We start from the raw sequence: 25,174 nt of genomic DNA, 5'->3' as shown, positions 1-25,174 counted from the left end.
AGATAATTTCTTTTCAGAAAAGATTTTTGAATCCATAAGCTGTAAAACGGTCGCTGTAAATTTTCTCTCAGAATCAACATGCATTGTGGTATTCACATGGCTGAAAGTGTCGCCCTTGATTTGCCTGTGAAATTCCTACAGGCTAATCAGGGATAACAATTTCCGCTAAATGTGGCTTTTTGTTTAACAGATTTTACATTTAAAAGAAAAGTAGTATGAAAAAGGAAAGTGTTGTCCCCAGTGCTTTCCAATGGCCATTTAACGGTCCATTGCCGGGGCGCTTGAATTTCGAACTCAGAGTCCGCGGGGCACCTGAAATTTTCCGATTAGTGTGTTTTGGCTGTTAAAGCAACTAAACATTCTTCAGATCAAAGCGATATCGATTTCGCCGAAAATTTTGAAAGCCGATTTACGATCCTCTGTCAACTACATCAAACGCTTTACCCAACTAAAGCCGCTTAAGGGCGAAGCGTCGCTGTATTGGAAAATCAATATTGGCCAATGAGTATGGCGTACCATTTGGGTCGAAAGTCAACAAGACCTACTAGATAAAAAGAGAAATGTACGTCGACGTACAATATGTACGTCGAAGTACATAAATTGTACTTCGACGTACAAATATGAAATACTCTTCGAAGTATATATTTAAAAACACTCGTCTCTTGAGTCACTTTTGTTTTCCTTTAGAATTATTCATAATAAATGTTTGCAATCTCCTTTTTAATGAGGAAAAAAAATAAAACTATCAAAACTGAAAAGAAAAAAGTGTCAAGTATTTAATGTATTGAAATAGATTACAAACCAATTTGAAGAAGATTCAATGTAAACTTTTTTTTAAATTACAATTTTAAAGCCTATTGTGAGTATTTATAGACCAGTTGACGAGTTACGTCACGCGCACCTGCAAAGTTTAGACTCCGCCCACTGGTTGGCATAAAGAGGTAGAATTCATATAAGCGCATATAGAGAATGTTGACAAAATCATCGTTTTTAAGGATAATCATGCACAATATCAAATATAATTTTATTAATTATGTCTGAGTAAAACATTAGCATGCAAGAAAATGCATATTTGGAACGATTATATTGTTGTTATTATTTGTTTTTACTAACAACTGGAGTGGAACACAATCTAAAAGCTGGATATGTGGTAACCACAAAAATCTCTCTACTTGGCACTTCCTTGCGACCATTTTCAGTTGAAACATTCTCAGAAATTGAAATTCTTTCAGAATAAATAAATAAATTAATTAAATTTTATGAAAGAAAACAAATAAGGATGATAACAAACATAAGGAGGTTTTTGTGTGACGTCACAAGAGGGGTTTTCGGTTACTAAAAATAGATTGGCCGTCAACTTCTCGATCGCGGCCTATTATATTGTATCAGAGTAATGGTCGTCGGAAGACTTAATACTTACAATTTCACAAAACAAAACTATAAATACCCGTATTCTTTTTTAAGTAAGACTTTAAGAAGAAATGATACTTCAAAAATTATAAAACATATAATAATTTGAATATTATTATAAGTGGTGTGGATGCGATAGTGTTATTTTTCACCAGAGATTGAATTTAGTGTAAGGGGTGTATTGAATCAGTCATAAAACAAAGCCCTTAAATAGCTCAATACATTTCAATCTTGAAATGTAGTTTTAATTTTCTTTTACATTGAATTAATTTTCGCTTCGTTTACATTCAATGAAAATATTCATTATTTAAGCATTCCAATTGAAAAAACACCTGCATATTTTGCAAATCGAACTGTCTTTGCATGTACATGTATATTGAAAACTCTTCTCTAGTGAATGAGCGATACAAATCTAGCATTGTATGATACCATAAATCTACACATTTAATTTATTTTACGCAAGTATTTTATATCCGTATATAATGACCAAACGCGATTGCTTGTTTTCATGATGATGTTTCGAACACTGCTGCAGTAACGCACGATCTAAACACATTATAGCAGAGTTTACATGTGCAGGTACCCATTAAATACGTTAATTTTGTAGCAGTAAATTTGTAAAATATGATAAATGTATAGTTATTAAACACTTTATTGTTATGTTTAAACTGGCTAATATATATACTTAATAGTGTCTAGCTGTTAATCCATTTCGGACAAATGTCTATTTTTATTTAAATATTTCAAATATTTTATTAAAGCAACTGTTACATTTTTGACTTAATATGCTAAGAGATGACATGGAGGTATCATAAATTGTGTTTAATGGCCAGACACATGTGGTTTATGCAGAGACCCCATACAGAGTCATACAAGTATAGGTCCCTTGGTTTTTTACACACTGTTTTTTTAGTAATTGTCTTGACAGTATCCGATCATATCGAGATAATCGGTTTGTGATAAACAAAGGGGCAATTAAACACTGGGTTAAAAATGCTGAAACAAAGAGTTTCAAAACTGGTGTGAAGAATTAAATAAAAACATTTACATTTATCAAAAGGATTTAGTTAATCTGTAACAAGGTATGTTTTTACAGACAAATAGGTTCAAATCAGTTTCTATATGTTGATTACATAAATTCAATCAATTTGTTGTTTGTTTTCGTCCTTATTTGTGTTCGTTCATTGGATTCAATTTAATCTGAAAGAATTTCAAGTTCTGAGTATTTTTTTGTTCTTCAAAAGGGTCGCGAATATGAGTGTAACCTTATCACGATGCGGTTCATCACATGCAAACAATAGCAGAATAGCCGCAGTTTTGACGGCCAAAATTTGAGCATGCGCAAACGTGACGTCATTATCGGAATCCCCAAAACCTCCTATAAGGAGGTTTTAATGTCATAAATACTGACCTGTTATCGTATGCTGATACTTTCCAAGGGGAAATAACTCATCCGGAATTTTAACTGGGAATCCGCCACCTCAATACCGTAATACAGGCCAGGTTAAACATAGTGCAATGCAACCTAGCCAAAAATCGGTAACCAACCCTCAATATTCTTTCCGGATCAACCAGGTGTATACGTGTCTTTTACGGCTCTGAATTAAAATATTGTTTTTCACTTGGTTGATTGGGGTTTTGAATAGATAAATTGTGTTATTTATCTTTTTATTTCTCATTCGGATTAATTTGTGGGGATTTAATGGATTTTGTTTCATTTGTAAAAGGTAAGCCATGCTTGTTTTTATCGAACAATGGTTTATTTCTACCATGCTGGGTGTTTTCAGGCGCGAACGACCGCGTGCAAAACGTGCTCTTCTAATACATTGCTAGAACGTGCAAGCATGTTCTTCTAATGTGTTACGAGATCGTGCAAAGCGTGTTCTTCTAATGACAGATTGTTTATCATTTGCCATTGTGTGCAATAATGAGTTTAACGTTCCGTATGACAATCTAATTGATCGTCATTTTATTTTTCATCTGTTTTGAATTAAACTTTTGTTTAATTTATGATCTACGGCAGTATTATTATAATTTTCATTATGGTCAAATAATGATTTTATGTGCCGTATGATAATCTGGTCTGTGACCAGTTTATGGTTGAATATGCTTTGCTCTTGTTTTTCATATATTCGACTACATGATGGTCGCAGAAACAAGAGTGGATAAATACCCGGTGACTTCGCAGATCATGGATGATAGTTGCAGTATCAGTCACCGGGTATCGGGCACGATCGCGACCGTACTATGCTAAGTCTCTTAGACAATCGGTCAACATCAGACCATATGGCGACACCCGTCAGCCGGTCTTTGCCCGATGGCATTGGTCAAGGACATCGACCAATGCCGGACCATTTGGCATCCGCCATACGGTCATTATCCGGTGACAACACTGGTCATGATATGACCGGTACGTCACCGGGGACGTTGATCACGGACCATTGATCGACGTCTGACCGGCCGGTCCGGTCACCGGTCATGTCAACGGTCCGGTCCGGTCATTGATCACCGGTCCGGTCACCGGTCATGTCACCGGTCCGGTCACCGGTCATGTCACCGGTCCGGTCATTGATCACCGGTCCGGTCCGGTCACCGGTCCGGTCCGGTCATGTCACCGGTCCGGTCACCGGTCATGTCACCGGTCCGGTCCGGTCACCGGTCATGTCACCGGTCCGGTCCGGTCACCGGTCCGGTCATTGATCACCGGTCCGGTCCGGTCACCGGTCCGGTCCGGTCACCGGTCCGGTCACCGGTCATGTCACCGGTCATGTCACCGGTTCGGTCACCGGTCATGTCACAGGTCCGGTCCGGTCATCGGTCCGGTCCGGTCACCGGTCCGGTCATTGATCACCGGTCCGGTCACCGGTCATGTCACCGATCATGTCACCGGTCCGGTCCGGTCACCAGTCATGTCACCGGTCCGGTCATGTCACCGGTCCGGTCATGTCAACGGTCCGGTCCGGTCACCGGTCCGGTCATTGATCACCGCTCCGGTCACCGGTCAACAGTCATCAGTTAGGCCTGCCACCGATAACACCAGTCACCGGTCAAGAAGAAGAACTCGGTCTTCTTCATTGAATTATTCTCCTATTCTTCGTTGAATACATCGTCTTCATCAAGGATTAGACATCGGACACGCTCTTCTTCGTCGAGCAGTTCTCATCGTCGCGGCTCTCGTAAGCAATCACGTCGTCACTCACGGAGACGTTATTCTAGAAGATCTCGGTCTCATCGCAGCCGATCCACATCTCGGCCGATCCAGATCTCGACATCGCAGGAAACGAGGACGTCGTCAACCTTCACGTAGACATCAGCGGACTGCATTGAGCACCACTGGATAGTTATCGAACATACCTCTCCTTCATTGAGCAGTTCTCGGCGTTGATACGCTCGTAAGCGATCATGTCAATGCTCACGGAGACAATATTGTAGAAGACAATATTTCCAGCGTAGCCGAACAATATTTCGGCATCGAAGTTATATGGATGTCGCCACTTCTCACGTAGGCGTTAATGAACCTACTGGTCATATCGACGTTCTCCATTTTATTCCTTTAGGAATATCATGTCTCCATTCCACGTGTGATGGTTCTTCTTATGGCATCCACACATGTTGCAGTCACCGAGCCGTAGTTGTATACGAACACTAGTTCGTTTAACATTCAGGCTTCGGGATAAGCTGTTCTTTTCTCCACTACGACTACAAGGACACTTATGCCTATTAATACTGATAATCTACCGTTGTTTTTCCGGTTAACATTATCAGATGACTTCTTGGATGGTCATTCTTCTGCACCAGATATTTCCATTCTGACGCAGTTATATTATACCGGTCCCGATCACCGGACATCGGTCACCATTCATCGGTCATATCACCGATCACTGATCACCGGTCAGAATAAGTGATGTCTCATCGCCATCGGATTGGATTTTTTGGCATGATCTTCTTTTCCGAGCAGTGCTTGACATTGATAACAGACCATATGGATTCCACCATTTTTCGGTCTTTAACTGGTAACGTCACCGGTCATATTATGACTGATCCGTTCACCGGGCTACAGTTACCGGTCATTGACCGGTCCGGTTCGGTCACCACTTACCAATTACCGGTATTCCACTGTGTTTTCATCGGTCAATTTTTAGTATCACGGGTATCGTCTACATTACATAGTTGTATACCCCTGGCTATGATTGTATTGAATACTATATTTTATGGATTCAACAATCTACATGACTTTTTGTGTTTTTCAATACTGATGTTCTACTGGCGACGGTTACCAAATCATGCTATATCTGTTATTTGTACTTCTATCTCATCCGGCTACATGCAGACTACTGGTCTTGCAGATAGATCGGCTGAAGTGGGCTCGGAGACTAGCATTGAGGTCGAACATTACTATTTGACCTCTTTTAATTTATGTTCGACCCGAAGGATGAATTGTTTTAACCGCCTTTACCTGTCGGCTACAGACTTTGCAGTCAGTGTCACGGAACAGTTGGGACACATTAATGACGCTAGCAGGATTAGCAAGACGACATTTGTATCGACTTCTGCTTTTCTATTGCTCCTACGGCAGTGCATATTTTCAAGCTACTGGAAACAACAAGAGTTCTGATACATAGGATTGCCTATCAGATTGACCGCATAGCGGCTACAGTCTTGTAGATGGCTTAGGACCTATTGAACTCAGATCTTAGATCCTAGGATCTGGAGGGACCTCATCTTAAAGTTATTCTTCTATTACACTTCTGGCCATAACAGGCCGTCTTCCTATAACTGGTCGTATTCCTTTCGGAATTCGTCCCGGTTAGAAGTCTTGAAGTAAATGGATTAATCAAGTCAGAATTTAAGACTTCCATGCATTCTACCGGCAAGCGTGGACCCGCTTAAGGTTACCCCTAGGGTTTTTAACCTTTTTCTGCCATCACACCTCCGATTCCGGAGGTACCACTATCAATCATATTTCCGTACTTCGCAAATCGATGACTTCGCGACCTGTATTATCCAGGATTTTAAAGGCGCCTGTTATTGGTTCAAGAAGAGGCTATATTCTGTAGATAGGTCATAAACTTATAAGTGTTTAACACTGTCCTATTCTACCAATTTTCAAGTGTGTTTGGAGTGTTTGGAGTGGGAAAGTTCGGCTTGCCGTGGTTTCTTTGCCCTCCCATCCTTGACAAATGGTTCCGGTCACCGGTCGGTATTTACCGGTCCGGTCACCGGTCCTTCTGCTGAGACGTCTTTTCTTACGTCCGTTTCAGCTTTATTTTTAAGATAATTGTATTAATCTCGGGATTATTTAATGACACAGATTTCCATCTTTTTGTCATTATTTACCACTATTCAGTGGTGTCTAGACTAGAAGATTATCTTGGCAAGAATATAGTTTATTCTACCACAACCTTCCTTACATCTTATACAGATGTGAGCAGATAAGGTTATGGACGATCACATAGAACAACGTATCTTGATTTTCTCAATTATGTGGTATCCTAACGAATATCACCTGCACATCTACATCTTGAAAAGCGAAAATTCTTTTTAGCTGTTTTTCATTTACAACACATTTTCACGATTCCTTTGTGATGGTTTCAACTATCACACATCGGTCGTGGTTTACTTACAGACACGGAGGTGATCATATTATCACTCCTTGTAACTGGAAATCAGGAACTTATTCGTTCTTTGCAAGAACAACAAATTTTCTCTATCGTCTTTCTCATACCAGTTCGTCTCAACGCCCTGTTGGACGTTTTGTCCTGCAGTTCTTTCTTTCGAATTATTTTTCCGTTGGGTTCAATAATGTAATTGCGCATGCGCGGCAGTGAAGTTGCAGACGAGTTGCATGGTGTACATAGTATATCAAAGAATGTTGTTTATCATCAAACGCTAGTTATTAGCGTTATGCGATCGTATATCGCAGTGTATACCGGTATGCTGAACAACGTCAACAATGCAGTTCACAGAAATCGATCCAGCAGGGTGTGCGATTGTTATACATTCGTCCATTGACATAAACTGGAATATCTTGCCTTCTTGGTGAGTTTTTGCAATAACTGAGTTTTTGCCATAATTTCATGAAATATACTTAATGAACCATGGGATTATGGTTCTACGACCTTTTAAGTCTCCTGTACAATTATTTTCAGGAAACTTCTTCACAGGTCAAATATCATATCTCACTGAGACATATTTTTACTGATCCAAACATGTGCCACTTCATGTCTGGCCATTAATAACTTTTAGTTATCTCTACAGAAGAACGTTTTTCTGTTAGAGTTTCAATCCTTGTTACTTGTGCAAGGATAATTCCATCAGAACTGTATAAAGGTTCTATGGAAATTCATTTTTTACTGGGTAATTGAGAGCATAGTTATTACCTTAATCACTCTGCTAGATACATAGAGGTTTTTCTCATCTTTTTCTTGATGATAAGAAATTTGTTCTTTTCTTCATCAAAGGATAGAGATTATGCTTTCGTATACCTTGTTTTGTATAAGTCATCGAAACTCTGTGCTGTCTTACCTATTTTGGAACTGATCCAAACTATGGAACGTCAACACTATGTTTTTCGTTCCTTTACCTTCTTAAGCGGTTTTGACTTGTGTAACATGTTGGGATGCTTAATGAGCTCCCTATGAACCTTTTTCATCAGGCTTATTAACAGTTCCAATATAATTTTAAGACGGTTTTCCTTCTTATTATGGCTTTTACCATACGGGGAAGTGAAATTCATGCTTTTTCTGTTGAATACGACCAATTCCAGTTGGATCTATTGTCGTTTTCACTTTGTTGTGTCAGCCAGGATTCCTTGCTTAATATCAAGTCCTCTATATGGCTTCTACCTTCAAGTTTCCAAGTTTTCTTAAACTGGTAGTCATGAAGATGAGGATAAACTTCTTTGGGCAATCAGGGCTTTGAAGTTCTATCTCAGCAGTGTTAGTCAGAAGTCCATTCGAGGTTCTCAAAGACACTCTTCATTTCCCCAAAAAGGGGGGGGGGGAGATGTGTCTGCGGCTTCTATTTCTCGGGGTTAGACCTCGACTAAGGAAAGTTAATCTTATCCTATCTAAGGATTCATTCCTTTTTAGGACCTGACCGCATGAATTAAGAGCTCTGTCTGTTTTGTGGGCATATATTAATCACACCCCACTTTTTGACGTGCTCTAAGCTGTTTACTGGAGGAATCCGACCACCTTGTCATCTTTTTATCTTCGTTTTCTGAAGTGCCAACAATACAATTTGTATACGTTTGGGCTTGTTGTGGTTTCACTAACGGTAGTGTCTTCTTTACGACATAGACATATTACTCTGTCCGAGAAGTCATAATTAATACCGTTTTAACGAAGATTACTTGATATCATTAGCTGATAACCCTGTTTATGGGTTCTACTGTGTTGGGAAAATATATACGAACCTTCCCACCGCAGCTGCAAAATCAGCATACGATAACAGGTCAGTATTTATGACATTAAAACAATTTTTTTAAATAAAATTCATTTTAATTATTAAATACCTACCTGTTATCGGTAAGTCCCACCTCCCACCCCGCTATTCGATTAATATTTTTGTATATATATTGAAAGAATATTGAGGGTTGGTTACCGATTTTTGGCTAGGTTGCATTGCACTATGTTTAACCTGGCCTGTATTACGGTATTGAGGTGGCGGATTCCCAGTTAAAATTCCGGATGAGTTATTTCCCATTGGAAAGTATAAGCATACGATAACAGGTAAGTATTTAATAATTAAAATGAATTTTATTTTAAAAAAAAAATTTGTGTGACGTCACAAGAGGGGTTTCCGTTACTAAAAATAGATTGGCCGTCAACTTCACGATCGCGGCCTATTATATTGTATCAGAGTAATGGTCGTCGGAAGACTTAATAATTACAATTTCACAAAACAAAACTATAAATACCCGTATTCTTTTTTAAGTAAGACTTTAAGAAGAAATGATATTTCAAAAATTATAAAACATATAATAATTTGAATATTATTATAAGTGGTGTGGATGCGATAGTGTTATTTTTCATCAGAGATTGAAATTTAGTGTAAGGGGTGTATTGAATCAGTCATAAAACAAAGCCCTTAAATAGCTCAATACATTTCAATCTTGAAATGTAGTTTTAATTTTCTTTTACATTGAATGAATTTTCGTTTCGTTTACATTCAATGAAAATATTCATAATTTAAGCATTCCAATTGAAAAAACACCTGCATATTTTGCAAATCGAACTGTCTTTGCATGTACATGTATATTGAAAACTCTTCTCTAGTGATGATGAGCGATACAAATCTAGCATTGTATTATACCATAAATCTACACATTTAATTTATTTTACGCAAGTATTTTATATCCGTATATAATGACCAAACGCGATTGCTTGTTTTCATGATGATGTTTCGAACACTGTTGCAGTAAAGCACGATCTTTACACATGATAGCAGAGTTTACATTTGCAGGTACCCATTAAATACGTTAATTGTGTAGCAGTAAATTTGTAAAATATTTTAAATGTATAGTTATTAAACACTGTATTGTTATGTTTAAACTGGCTAATATATATACTTAATAGTGTCTAGCTGTTAATACATTTCGGACAAATGTCTTTTTTTTTTTAAATATTTCAAATATTTTATTAAAGCAACTGTTACATGTTTGACTTAATGGTTTACTCCCAATTGTCCCACATTTTTATTTTAAGAGTAAAATATCGATAACGGAAAATACAGGTAAGTCGCATATCTGGGGCTCGAAAAGGGGTATTTATTTCGTGTATTTATTTGATTAAATCAACAAAACATAAACACAAAAGTGTTTCTCGATAAATATTTTATTTTTATTTTCTTCCAATAGAGGGAATATAGACACACTTTATTAACATTTTATATTTAATCACCAATCGATTTAATACCTATAAAAATGAAATATGAATGTATTAAAAAATCAAACAATCTCAGGTAATTTGTTTATTAAACAATCTCCATTTAATCTTAATATTTCGATTCAAAGCATCAATCATTCAATCCGTTATTTAATCTCCCCTCTGAATAAAGATTCTGTATACTTTAATTCGAATGGCATACTAACACTACTTAGTTATAAGTAACACTGTTATAAGATCAATGAGTATACAAGTATACATATTAAAATACAAATCTGAATCCGTCAAGCAAAATGCTCACCCCTTCGTGTTTATTAGTAAATGAATAACGTGGAATTTTGAAAAAAGTGAAGTTAGGTTAATTTATTGATAACGCATGGATATATATTAATGCATGTTTGAGATGTTCAACTGTTATTTAATTATATAAAATAACAGTTTTTATTTATCTTATTTTTTTTTAAATTTAAATTGTATTTATGTTACAGCAGACAAACAATAGATAATTATCGTTTTATACTTTGATCGTAGTTAATCATAATAAATCCTAGACATGATATTTTTTATACTTGTATTACCCATCTTACGCCTCTTCACACCTATTTGTACGGTGTATTGAATTTCTAAATGTGGGACAACCGACTTAATATGCTAAGAGATGACATGGAGGTATCATAAATTGTGTTTAATGGCCAGACACATGTTGTTTATGCAGAGACCCCATACAGAGTCATACAAGTATAGGTCCCTTGGTTTATTGCACACTGTTTTCTTAGTAATTGTCTTGACAGTATCCGATTATATCGAGATAATCGGTTTATGATAAACAAAGGGGCAATTAAACACTGGGTTAAAAATGCTGAAACAAAGAGTGTCAAAACTGGTGTGAACAATTAAATAAAAACATTTACATTTATCAAAAGGATTTAGTTAATCTGTAACAAGGTAAGTTTTACAGACAAATAGGTTCAAATCAGTTTCTATATGTTGATTACATACATTCAATCAATTTGTTGTTTGTTTTCGTCCTTATTTGTGTTCGTTCATCGGATTCAATTTAATCTGAAAGAATTTCAAGTTCTGAGTATTTTTTTGTTCTTCAAAAGGGTCGCGAATATGAGTGTAACCTTATCACAATGCGGTTCATCACATGCAAACAATAGCAGAATGGCCGCAGTTTTGACGGCCAAAATTTGAGCATGCGCAAACGTGACGTCATTATCGACATCCCCAAAACCTCCTATATGTCAATTTTATGTACGCAACATAGGGTAACTGATTTGAACCTTTATATGTCTGAAAAAAAACACAAAGACCCGTAAAATTTATTTTATGGGTCTTTGGAAAAAAACTTACCTTGTTACACATTAATTAAATTCTCTTTATTAATATAATTGTTTGATTTAATTGTTCACACTAATTTTTATGCCCCCCTTCGAAGAAGAGGGGGTATATTGCTTTGCACATGTCGGTCTGTCGGTCGGTCTGTCGGTCGGTCTGTCGGTCGGTCCGTCCACCAGGTGGTTTCCGGATGATAACTCAAGAACGCTAGGATCATGAAACTTCATAGGTACATTGATCATGACTTGCAGATGACCCCTATTAATTTTGAGGTCACTAGGTCAAAGGTCAAGGTCACAGTGACTCGAAACAGTAAAATGGTTTCCGGATGATAACTCAAGAAAGCTTACGCCTAGGATCATGAAACTTCATGGGAACATTGATCATGACTGACAGATGACTCCTATTGATTTTCAGGTCACTAGGTCAAAGGTCAAGGTCACAGTGACTCGAAACAGTAAAATGGTTTCCGGTTGATAACTCAAGAACGCTTACGCCTAGGATCATGAAACTTCATAGGTACATTGATAACGACTGGCAGATGACTCCTATTGATTTTCAGGTCAATGTCAAGGTCACAGTGACTCGAAATAGTAAAATGGTTTCCGGATGATAACTCAAGAATGCTAACGCCTAGGATCATGAAACTTCATTGGTATATTGATCATGACTGGAAGATGACTCGATCCTATCAATTTTCAGGTCACTAGGTCAAAGGTCAAGGTCACAGTGACTCTAAACATTAAAATAGTTTCCTGATGATAACTCAAGAATAATTAGGCCTAGGATCATGAAACTTCATAGGTACATTGATCATGACTGGCAGATGACCCCTAGTGATTTTTAGGTCACTAGGTCAAATGTCAAGGTCACAGTGACAAAAAACGTATTCACACAATGGCTGCCACTACAACCGACAGCCCATATGGGGGCATGCATGTTTTACAAACAGCCCTTGTTACACTCTTTGTTGCAGCATTTATATCCCGGTGTTTAATTGCACCTTTGTTCATCACAACCCGATTATCTCGTTATGATCGGATACTGTCCAAACAATTACAAAGAAAACACGGTGTCATAAACCCAGGGACCTAAACTTGGGTCCCTGCATAAACCACATGTGGCAGATCAGTGTCTGGTCATTAAACACATGTTACGATACCTCCATGTCATCTCTTGAGCAGTCATTTTAGCCAAATTTAAAAGCTAAAATACTGAACAGTTGCTTCAATAAAGTATTTTAAAATTAAAAATAAGACATTTGTCGGAAATGGATTAACAGGAACTAGTGTATATATATTAGCCAGTTTAATCATAATAATATTGTTTAATAACTATACATTTAAAATATTGTGCAATTTAACTGCTACGCAATTAAGGTATTTACCGGGTAACGGCAAAAGTAAACTCCGCTATTACGTGTAAAGATTGTAAATTACTGCATTGTACGAAACACCATCATGAACACAAGCAATCACAATGGGGTAAATAATTGCGTTAAATAAATTACATAAATGCACTTTTCATAAAACGCTAGAATTTTATCACTCCTTTATCTAGTTAAGATATTTCAATATACCGGGTACATGCAAAGACAGTTAAATTTGCATAATATGCAGGGGTTTTCCGTTTGTATGCTTAATTGTATTAATATTGTCATTCAATGTAAACGAAACGAAAATTCATTCAATGTAAAATAAAATTACCACAATATTCAAAACTTGTAATGTATTCCGCTTGTTAGGGCTTTGTTTTATAATTGATTAAATGCACCTCTGACACTATCGATTGCTGATGAAAAATAACACTATCCACACCACTTATAATTATTATACAATTAATATATGTTTTATTATTTTTGAAATATACTTTATTTAGGTCTCACTATCAGAAAGAATACGGACTCTAGCTCCGTGATGCTTATAACTACTTTGTATTTTTATGAAGAGCACATTTTATTTGTGAATATACATTTATTTGGTACAAAATATGATATATTAGCACTATTTTTTTTATAGTTTTAATGTTTATTTCGGTTTTATTATTAATTTATTGACTAAACAAAAGCCCTTTATACATGTTTTACGTTACTGTAGGTCACAATATACTAAATATTTTCCCTATATAATTCAATGTAAAAGCAACAACTTTGAGCGAATATAAATGCATCATTTTGCACATAGAGACCCCCATAACCATACTTTTTTCTTAAAGGCCATTCTAAGCGGAATCGATTTATGCAATAAAAAGATACGTCATGTTCAAACCAAAAAAGAACTTGACGCTAATCAAAATCGACTGTTTTTGCAACTTTTTTTTCGGCCGTTTCTTAGTGGAATGTAACCTTTTTCAGTGCAAGGCTTTACTAAAGTCTCCAAGTTTATCATATTTCAGGGTTTCGGTCGTGAACACCTATTTATGCCCTACCATTATCTCCGAAAGATAAAACCCGAACAATAGTTTAAGATGTAAAACATGCCTTCAAGTCAACTATGATATTTTTTAGAGAGTACAGCCCTTCATGAAACGAGTATTTAGTATATTGTAACCTATAAGACAACATTTACTGTTAACATCGCGAAAAATAAGCACCTCTCGATACTTATAAACCTATTTTCTATGTGCATGCCAAATTTCAGACCGATCTTTCACGTAGAAATGCTTGAAAATGCATTTTATTATAACGCCTGATAAGCCATCTGGCTTTCGCGGTCGGAGCTTTGATTTATAACGGGCGTTCAGGAGTGAAACGATTACGCTAAATAATATTAATCGTTCAAAATACTGGAATATTGTTACGAGCTATGTAGAAAAAGAAGTAAACAACTATTAAAACGTGTTCATGAGTTCTTTCAGCACAAATTGTTGCGATTTGAGATGCTCAAGACGAGTTTTTGTACGTTTCTTTTCTTATTTTCCTCTGAAAACGCATTTTTGTCTTAAAAACACACAATGCTCCTTAAATTCATGAAACAAACGCATTTATTCCGTGACATTGGCAAAAACGCGTAATATCCCACCCCAAAAAGGATGATTTTCTGTAAATACAGCTCCTTTGTGACTAGGCCAGGTTTGCGTTTAGGTCACAATATACTAAATAGTTTCCCTATATAATTCAATGTAAAAGCAACAACTTTGAGCGAAAATAAATGCATCATTTTGCACATAGAGACCCCCATAACCATACCTTTTCTTAAAGGCCATTCTAAGCGGAATCGATTTATGCAATAAAAAAGATACGTCATGTTCAAACCAAAAAAGAACTTGACGCTAATCAAAATCGACTGTTTTTATACGCCCGTATAAAATACGGGACGTATTATGTGAAACCCCTTGGCGGGCGGGCGGGCGGCGGGCGGCGGGCGGAAGGCATCACTTTGTCCGGACTCTAATTCAAATTGTATTCATCCGATCTTCACCAAACTTGGTCAGCAGTTGCATCTAGTTGATATCTAGGCCAAGTTCGAATATGGGTCATGCCGGGTCAAAAACTAGGTCATAGGGTCAATAAGTGCATTTTCAAAGGGGCCACTTTGTCCGGACTCTATTTCAAATTGTATTCATCCGATCTTCACCAAACTTGGTCAGCAGTTGCATCTAGTTGATATATAGGCCAAGTTCGAATATGGGTCATGCCGGGTCAAAAACTAGGTCATAGGGTCAATTAGTGCATTTTCAACGGCGCCACTTTGTCCGGACTCTAATTCAAATTGTATTCATCCGATCTTCACCAAACTTGGTCAGTAGTTGCATCTAGTTGATATCTAGGTCAAGTCCGTATATGGGTCATGCTGGGTCAAAAACTAGGTCAAAGGGTCAATTAGTGCATTTTACTTTGTCCGGACTCTAATTCAAATTGTATAAATCTTATCTTCACCAAACTTGGTCAGTAGTTGCATCTAGTTGATATCTAGGCCAAGTTCGAATATGGCGGCGGGCGGGCAGCGGGCGGAAGGCATCACTTTGTCCGGACTCTAATTCAAATTGTATTCATCCGATCTTCACCAAACTTGGTCAGCAGTTGCATCTAGTTGATATCTAGGCCAAGTTCGAATATGGGTCATGCCGGGTCAAAAACTAGGTCATAGGGTCAATAAGTGCATTTTCAAAGGGGCCACTTTGTCCGGACTCTATTTCAAATTGTATTCATCCGATCTTCACCAAACTTGGTCAGCAGTTGCATCTAGTTGATATATAGGCCAAGTTCGAATATGGGTCATGCCGGGTCAAAAACTAGGTCAAAGGGTCAATTAGTGCATTTTCAACGGCGCCACTTTGTCCGGACTCTAATTCAAATTGTATTCATCCGATCTTCACCAAACTTGGTCAGTAGTTGCATCTAGTTGATATCTAGGTCAAGTCCGAATATGGGTCATGCTGGGTCAAAAACTAGGTCAAAGGGTCAATTAGTGCATTTTACTTTGTCCGGACTCTAATTCAAATTGTATAAATCTTATCTTCACCAAACTTGGTCAGTAGTTGCATCTAGTTGATATCTAGGCCAAGTTCGAATATGGGTCATGCCAGGTAAAAAACTAGGTCATAGGGTCAATTAGTCCATTTTCAACAGCGCCACTTTGTCCGGACTCTTATTCAAATTGTATTCATCCGATCTTTACCAAACTTGGTCAGTAGTTGCATCTAGTTGATATCTAGGTCAAGTTCGAATATGGGTCATGTCGGGTCAAGAACTAGGTCATAGGGTCAATTAGTGCATTTTCAACGGCGCCACTTTGTCCGGACTCTAATTCAAATTGTATTCATCCGAAACTTTTAAACAACTTTTTATCCTGCGTCAAAGTGGTATGGGGGTATAAGTCACATTCAGTGACAAAGCTCTAGTTTAATATCTGAAAAAAAAAAGCATGTTCTTTGTTAGCACAAAAATCACTAGTGAAGGTATCTTCTATTCATCTTTCAAAGTAGGGGGATGAACAATAATTATTTAAAAAACATTACTTTTGTTTTCATTATGTATTTTAAGCTTGACTATTATATATGAAATATATATAGTGGAGCTATCCTACTCACCCCGGCGTCGGCGTTAGCGTTAGTGTGAGCGTGCAAATGTTAAAGTTTGCGTACTACCCCAAATATTTCCTATGTCCCTTGACATATTGCTTTAATATTTTGCATACTTCTTTACCAACATGACCCCAACCTATAAACAAGAGCAGACAACTGTATCAAGCATTTTGTAAGAATTATGGCCCTTTTTATACGCCCGTTTTAAAAAAACGGGACGTATTATAGTTTCATCTTGGCGGCGGGTGGTTGGGCGGCGTCCACAGCAGTTTCCGCTCTTTAATTCAAATAGTTTTTATCCCATCTTCACCACACTTGGTCAGAAGTTGTATCTAGACAATATCTAGGTCAAGTTCGAATATGGGTCATGTCGGGTCAAAAACTAGGTCACAGGGTCACTTAGTGCATTTCAAGCATTTAGCATGGTGTCCGCTCTCTAATTGAAGTAGTTTTCATCCGATCTTCACCAAACTTGGTCAGAAAATGTATCTGGACAATATCTAGGTCAAGTTCGAATATGGGTCATGCTGGGTCAAAAACTAGGTCACGGGGTCACTTAGTGCATTTCAAGCATATAGCATGGTGTCCGCTCTCTAATAGAAGTAGTTTTCATCCGATAATCGCCAACTTGGTCAGAAGTTGTATCTAGACAATATTTAGGTCAAGTTCAAATATTGGTCATGCCGGGTCAAAAACTAGGTCACAGGGTCACTTAAACCATTTCAAGTATTTAGCGTGGTGTCCGCTCTCTAATTGAAGTAGTTTTCATCCAATCATCACCAAATTTGGTCAGAAGTTGTGTCTAGATGATATGTAGGTCAAGTTTAAATATGGGTCATGGTAAAGTTATCAAGTTGTCCAAAGCCGTAAAACGGGCGTATCTTGTGACAGTTTGGCACTCTTGTTGCAACTTTTTTTTCGGCCGTGTCTTAGTGGAATGTAACCTTTTTCAGTGCAAGGCTTTACTAAAGTCTCCAAGTTTATCATATTTCAGGGTTTCGGTCGTGAACACCTATTTATGCCCTACCTAAAGATAAAACCCGAACAATAGTTTAAGATGTAAAACATGCCTTCGAGTCAACTATGATATTTTTTAGACCAGTCAGTGCGCATGCGCGGAAAATCCCGAATGTAAACAATAACATTCAACAGTCCATGCGGGGCGGAGTATCACGGTCCAGCGCATTACTGTGCAGGAAATTCCCAACGGTAACCAAACAGTTACCAAACGATTACGGGATTAAAAATGTATAATATCCTCCCTAGTCGTATTTGGTCGTATTTTGTGATAACCATTATTTGCATAAGTCAGAGGTTTCACATTACTACGACAGTTGCTATCTTTCGATATCACGTGACGCGTCGATTTCAGAACGAGGCTGAACGTGTAACTTTCTTAAGAGGTTATATTACACTAATTCCGATTCCCATAGGGTCCCATTATAAAACTGACAACTTTCACAGCATTTTTCTTGCCTTTTCGACGTATCAATTTTTCCGAACCTGGTATCAGTTTAAAGATGGATCTGTCCTCTTCCAATAATTGCAATCAAAAACATACCGTCTCGCAACTTCTAAGAAAGTAAATCGCTGTCGAATGAAACCACCGTAGAAAGTCCATCTTTCAAGTTAGCTTCCAATCCAAGGCATCAAAGTACTTCAGACACATACAGAATATTACAAATAACCACAAAAGACATGTCTCACATTGTTAAATGGCTTATATTCAAGAAGAAAAAAGGAACTCTTTAGAAATAGGCACTACTTTCGAATGGATCTCGGAGGACCACGGAGGGATACACAATGATTTAGTGTAATGTAACCTTTAGAGGAGAATACCGATGATATTATATCAGTTGATTATTATTGTTAACTTTCGGAAGATTCATGAGCACTGACACTGGTTACAATAACGTCAAACATATGCCTACAGGCATGTGTTTAGTAAATACATTTATAAGTAATACTATAAACATTAAACATTCTAACATCTAACTAATAGTTCAGCGACTTAATATTTAGAACCAATAGTGTATCTTTATACATTTTATTTCATCTATATAAAAATACGAGTTACCCATGACCATCAGAGTAAAGGTGGTCTAAAGACTCTGCATCGATAATTAAACAAAACAAAGATATACCAAAGCTGTTTAATACTGTAACATAATTAAGCGTTGGGATGACAATGCATACACAAGTTCGATGAAGTGTTCATTTACATTTTATTCTGCTAATTAACAAGTCCGCACAATTTCCAATTAATAAGATACATTCAGTAACTCTCAAGATCGTAAAATATTGAAGTCCAATAATAAAAATTACGGCGGACGGCCAGACCCTTACGGGGCTGCTTCGCGATTTACAATTGCAATGAGAGCACCGACCCTTAATTCAAAAGAAGATACTAGTAATACATATAACTTTTTTTGTTAAGCGCCTTTGAACGCACACTATTGTATGAAAAGGGCGCTATACAAATGTGGTATTATTTATATATTATTAAATCCTATGTATATGCTAGCCGAATCTCTACAAAACAAAATCTGTCTATCTTTTTATACTAAATGGTTGCCTATGGATCTGGTAACTACAATAAAGTTGTTGATACTGGAAATAACCTACAATATCGTAACATTTTGTTATGAAGTGGGTCGACTTTTGTTTGGTTTTTAGCTTTATTTGATTTTCTTTACTGTGACTTGCACTCTGACCGCTGTTATGTATGATCTTTTAAATACCGACAATGGGGTTTAATTTAATCATGCAAAACTGTCTTTATGTTTAAAGTCTGTTATACAATAAAGTTTACATTTGAACTATTTGCCGTAAGTGTCGACCCAGTATAATCCATGTATTACAATACAATACAATACATAGCATTACATGTATATAACTATATTTCTCAACGGTATGGGTGTGTTGATAGGTGATATTTTTTATGATCGATCGAACGTGTAAGAGGTGTGTTGAATAACTATAAGACAACGCACTATAAAAGGCGAATTGCATGACACAATATAAATGTTTGTTTTTAATTGAATAAATTTTCTTTTGAAGTGAATGACAATATTGAAGAATTCTATAGACAAGTGAAAAAAAACGGACCTGATTCAGACTAAACTGTCGATGCATGCATATTGATAACTCTTTATAAGTTAATGTAAGTGACAAATATATAATAAATCTCTTATGTTTGTATTTTTCAGAAATATTTTTTAACCTCGTTGTGGTCAACTATAGTGCTTGTTTTGATAATGTTGTTTCGTACGCTACCGTACACGCTTTATAAGACTAGGCCCTACTTAATGACGGAGTTTTCTTTTATCGACACCCGCTAAATACGTTAAATGTTTAGCAGTACATTTTTTTAAACGAACATTAATAAAGCGCTCTAATAGGTATCCGGACTTTCGTTCCCACGGACAATCGTTCTTAAGCTAATTTTGACAAGCACTAATTCGTTCCTACGTTGTTTTGACTACCAGGACATTCGTTCAAACGTTATTTTGACAACCCGAACAATCGTTCTAACATTATTCAGACAGTCCAAATATTCTTTCCTACATAATTTTTACAACCCGGACATTCGCTTCTACATAACTTTTACATCCGGACATTGATTCCTACAATTAAGGGCAATACCTTAATTGTGAAAACAATACGTACATGTATATATAGTAAAGGGCCATCCATTCAAATTCAAGAACAACATGGAATTTCAAACGAAAGAACGCGATCGGCCTGCATGTGTTATGCTTCGAGGGTCACTCGTACGCCAAGAAACACCCGTCTAAGTCTACAAAACGGTGACCATGCCGTTAAAGTCTCCCCGATTTCCGCAAGGTTTCGCATATTAAAGATATCAGTGGTGTCGATATAGTCGAATAATTGTAAACGTTATCATGCTCATGCTCACGAAATATTTTTAAAACTGAATAAGAATAATATATAAATATGAAAAATAGCTCACTATTTTAATAATGACACATTAAAAAATGTCCGGGTTGTCAAAATAATGTCGGAATTATTGTCCGGATTGTCAAAATAACGAACGAACGATTGTCCGTGTTGTCAAACCAAGACATGTAGGTATCACACATTGTGTTTATTGACCAGACATCTTCTACGTGTGGTTTATGACAACTTGTTGTTATTTAGTATTGGACGGCACAGTATCTGATCACAACGAGATTATTCGTTTGTAGTGAACATAGTGTCAATAAAACCACAGATCTATCAATAAACAAGATTATTGATCGATCTGTGATAAAATACCGCGATAAAAATGCTCAAGCGAAGAGTGTCAAATTGTGTGCCAACAATTGAATAAATAAAGCAAGTATATTAATTTAGAACCTTTATTTTAGGCATAAATACTTAAAATGGGAATTATATACTAATTCTGACAATGTCATCTTGAGTTGACAATAATATTACGTCGCCGAATGTTTTAAAGAGTGAATGATTGAAATCAAATGCGGCGTTTCGTGGCACTTTTAGCATTTGATACATGTTCAGCCTCGTTCTGGAATTCTGCGAGTCACGTGACTTCGCCCTCTTATCAATTTTGGCGTATTGTGAAAAGGGTCTATTCCGCCACGCCAGGTCAATAAATACGCACAATATCTATGAGTTAGCGGTCGATAGTCGCAAAATATGGTAATAATAATAATAATAATAATAATAATAATAATAATAATGTTCAATAAATACGCACAATATCTATGAGTTAGCGGTTGATAGTCGCATAATTTGTTATAAATAATAATAATGTTCAATGTCAAATATTTCTTAAAGCTACAGATGTAAGGCGTCTTCTGATTGGCTTACACTCTAGGGTCGATAAAAACTGTACGTCGAAGTACAGTTTTAAACGTCGAAGTACAAACAACTGTACATTCCTCGTTTTACCCAGTAGGTCTTGTTGACTTTAGACCCAAATGGTACGCCATAAATGAGAGCGTACGCTTTGTATAAGCGACAGCACTCGTAGGCAGTCACTACCTGCAGTTAAATCGTGCAGACGACTCGTGACGAACATGTAATTGCCACAGAAATCTTGGCTGAGAAGACTGATGATGGCTATGATCCTCGTGGAAGTTGTGCATTTCATGAATAATACTGTCAAAACATTTACTTGACTCGTAAAGCATTTTAACAAATTATCATTGAATCCATTAGTCAACTGTTCATGTTTTGTTGAAGTATCAAATGAGCATAATAAAATTTGTAATTCGAAACCCACTTCCGAATGTAAATGTTAACTCTACGTTAACCGATTCTTGCTTCAAATAAACAGTGATAATTTATTTTGTGTTGACCCTTTGTCTCAATAAAAAGGGCGCGAAAATTATGCAGCATGTACAACGTCGCGTCATGTGGATAGAAAGCGTGGGTGTATTTCAGGGGTTTCACTGGCCCCCAAAAAGCGGTCTCCACTTTATCGCGGTGTGAAAACCGCCAGTTATTCCGACTTTATTAATAAGGACAATCATTTAAGGAACCTTACTTCTTAATGAATAATGGCATTGACTTTATTTTTATTACTTTTAGAAGTATGTTAATACATAATTAACAATAAGTACCTTCATAAGTCTAAATAAGCTTTATTTTATATAAATAACATTTTTCCAGTTGCTAAACCAAATAACCAAAATAATATAATAATGCTAACAATAATTTAACAGTATGCTGCATTAATGTTTTAGGATTATTTATTAAAACCTAGAAACACACAAGTGTACAACATCTGAAAGGAAAAATCAATCAAACATCAGAAAATAAAGCATCTCAATTCAAATTGTTAAACAGTTACAATTGATCATTTGGACATGATATACATCAACTTCTGCTTATTATCAAATTTCACAAATTCTAAAAAAAACATCTATTGTTAAAAGGTTTTCTGTTAGCTGTGGTGGTTGATTTCCAAATATTTTTCACATTTATTTTTTGACAGAAATGCCTAGAATAATTGCCACCATCCATTCTTGTTGTCTGAAATAATACAAAACATATTTTTACAAACTATCAACAGCAAATCAACACATAAATATCACTATTTGGCAATATTTAATCAAATCTATAAATAGTCACTTATGCCGAAATTTATTTGAACTTCAGAAAACTGGCAACGTTTGTTGTTAAAGAAATTATTGAGCACTTTTATCGTCAATATTTACCAGAAAGTGCTTTTAAAAATGGGATTATCGGGTAATGAATAGAAATTTGAAAAGTAGTAAGTATGCAGTAATAGAGTCGGGTTGATACGGATGTATTGGGGAATCGTTCTAGTCGGGATTTTACTAACTTTGCGGTAAATTTCAAAACAATGATTAAAAAATGTCTTTATCAATGACTATAGTTGGGGGGGGGGGGGTTCTTGAAGAGTCATAGCGCACGAAATGACGTCTTTTGACGCTGTTATTCTTAGAGTTATAACGCACCACAGAACGTCAATTGACACGTTAAACTAAAAACAATATCAACGTCGGGAGGGGACACCCCTCCCGAAGCCACCCCTATAAGCCCCAGCGCACATGAAAAAATTCCTGTGGAAAGCACTGGTTGTGAGCTCCACCCATAGACTGTTTGTTTCAGGGTAGGAACCCACCCAGTAACCTGTCAGTGTCCTGTGAGCTCCACCCAAAGACTGTATGTTTCAGGGTAGGAACACACCCAGTAACCTGTCAGTGTCCTGTGAGCTCCACCCATAGACTGTTTGTTTCAGAGTAGGAACCCACCCAGTAACCTGTCAGTGTCCTGTGAGCTCCACCCATAGACTGTTTGTTTCAGAGTAGGAACCCACCCAGTAACCTGTCAGTGTCCTGTGAGCTCCACCCATAGACTGTTTGTTTCAGGGTAGGAACACACCCAGTAACCTGTCAGTGTCCTGTAGCTACATAGCAGAGGCGAAACATCTGACCATTGACCAGCTGGCCTGTCTGACCACACAGAATGCTATGAAACTGTTCCCTCGTCTTGCCAGAATTATCAAGAGATGACCTTGTGATATTCAGTGACACACACAAATGAATTTTTCCAACGTGCGGCTAGCAAAGATTTTGTGGAGTTAAGATTTGATGTGCACTGGGAAATGAGCAGCATGCAAATTAGTTAAGAGTTTATAACAGTATGCATACTACTGAGATTAATTGTGTATATTATATTATATGATAAATTATATAATTTAACCATTTATAAGAGAATTACAAAAGAATATCAATAGCATCAACATCGACTATGTAATATTTTCACGTTTTCTAATTGCATGTATTCTAAAACCATGTGCAATAATTGCAAAAGTACAATATGGTATATTAAAACTGTTCTTGCTTGACTGTTTTAAGTACCTGTAGATTATCATCATTTATATAAGCCTCACTATGGGTAAACGGCTTAATGCATGTGCGAAAAGTGTTGTCCCAGATAAGCCTGTGCAAACGGCTCAGGCTAATCAGGGATGATATTTTCTGCTTTTATGGTATTTTGTGTTTCATGGAAGCATCTTCTTAACAAATATCCAGCTAAGGCCGACATTGTCGTTTCTGATTAGCTTGTGCAGACTGCACGGCTAATTGTCTGATACAACGCTACACACATGCATTAAACCCCATTGTCCCGGGAGACGGAAAACTACAACGGGCGAGGCATGGTCAGGGGTGATAACCCCAAAAAAGGGTTGGGGTAAGGGTTAGGGGTCGGGTTAGGGTTAGTGTTGGGTTTAGGCTTACCCTAACCCGACCCCTAACACTAACCCAAACCCTAACCCTCTAACCCCCCCCCCCTTGCGCAATACCATACCATGCCTCGCCCGTTGTAGTTTTCCGTCTCCCCATTGTCCCAGAGCGAGGCTTATATATACATGCAGTTCAGTTAGCCCTGTGCATGCTGGGAAATTTTTCGTCTGCTAAAATGTTGCCTGCAGAATTTCTAAAATTAGCATTTTTTTCAAAGAATACTATCAGAATAGCAAACAGTTTGGATCCTGATGAGACTCCACGTCCTGTGGCGTCTCATCTGGATCCAAACTGTTTGCAAAGACCTTCAAAATTCGGTTCCAGCACTGAAAGAGTTAAAGAGGGCAAATTGACTGTGATAAATTGGTAGTCGTGTGTTTTTCAGTACTGCGTTCTGTTACAGTGAACTTCGCCAATGACCTTTTGTGTCATGTTTAGCCCTATAAGAAAGTTATTTTACAGTATGATTGCCATGAATTTTTCGAGATTGCGGCTCCATACAATTCCATTTTGACTATGATTGGTAAAATCTGAAATGATGTATAAACTTGCGATTTGAAGCTAACATTGGAGTGTTTATCAACAACGTTGAACAAAGTTTTGCAAATAAACATTATAAAAATGTATTGTTGTAATTTCTTTTTGCATCAACATACCCGTCCACCATTATGATTTTGTAAGCGAATATCCTCCCGATTGTGTTTGCTATGGATCGCAAACGTTCATAGCATACCTTTATTAACTGCTTACGTTGTTTGCCTTACTGAA

The 25,174-nt window shown here is 37.0% G+C and overlaps 1 protein-coding gene across 1 annotated transcript in view; it reads left to right on the top strand.

Annotated features, from left to right (window-relative positions):
- Positions 1-24,363, top strand: part of LOC127872562 (putative deoxyribonuclease TATDN3) — a 46,550-nt gene extending 22,187 nt beyond the window's left edge. Inside the window, exon 11 of the mRNA XM_052415888.1 lies at positions 23,528-24,363. Coding sequence (XP_052271848.1) covers positions 23,528-23,671 — 144 coding nt within the window. The 3' untranslated portion in view covers positions 23,672-24,363. The remainder of the gene's footprint in view (positions 1-23,527) is intronic.
- The last annotated feature ends 811 nt before the right edge of the window (positions 24,364-25,174 follow it).

This window comes from Dreissena polymorpha, chromosome 3, assembly GCF_020536995.1.
Source record: "Dreissena polymorpha isolate Duluth1 chromosome 3, UMN_Dpol_1.0, whole genome shotgun sequence".
In the NCBI taxonomy this organism is placed as follows: Eukaryota; Metazoa; Mollusca; class Bivalvia; order Myida; family Dreissenidae; genus Dreissena; species Dreissena polymorpha.
Note: the sequence above shows the minus strand (reverse complement) of the source record. Positions and strands in the feature narration are given on the sequence as shown.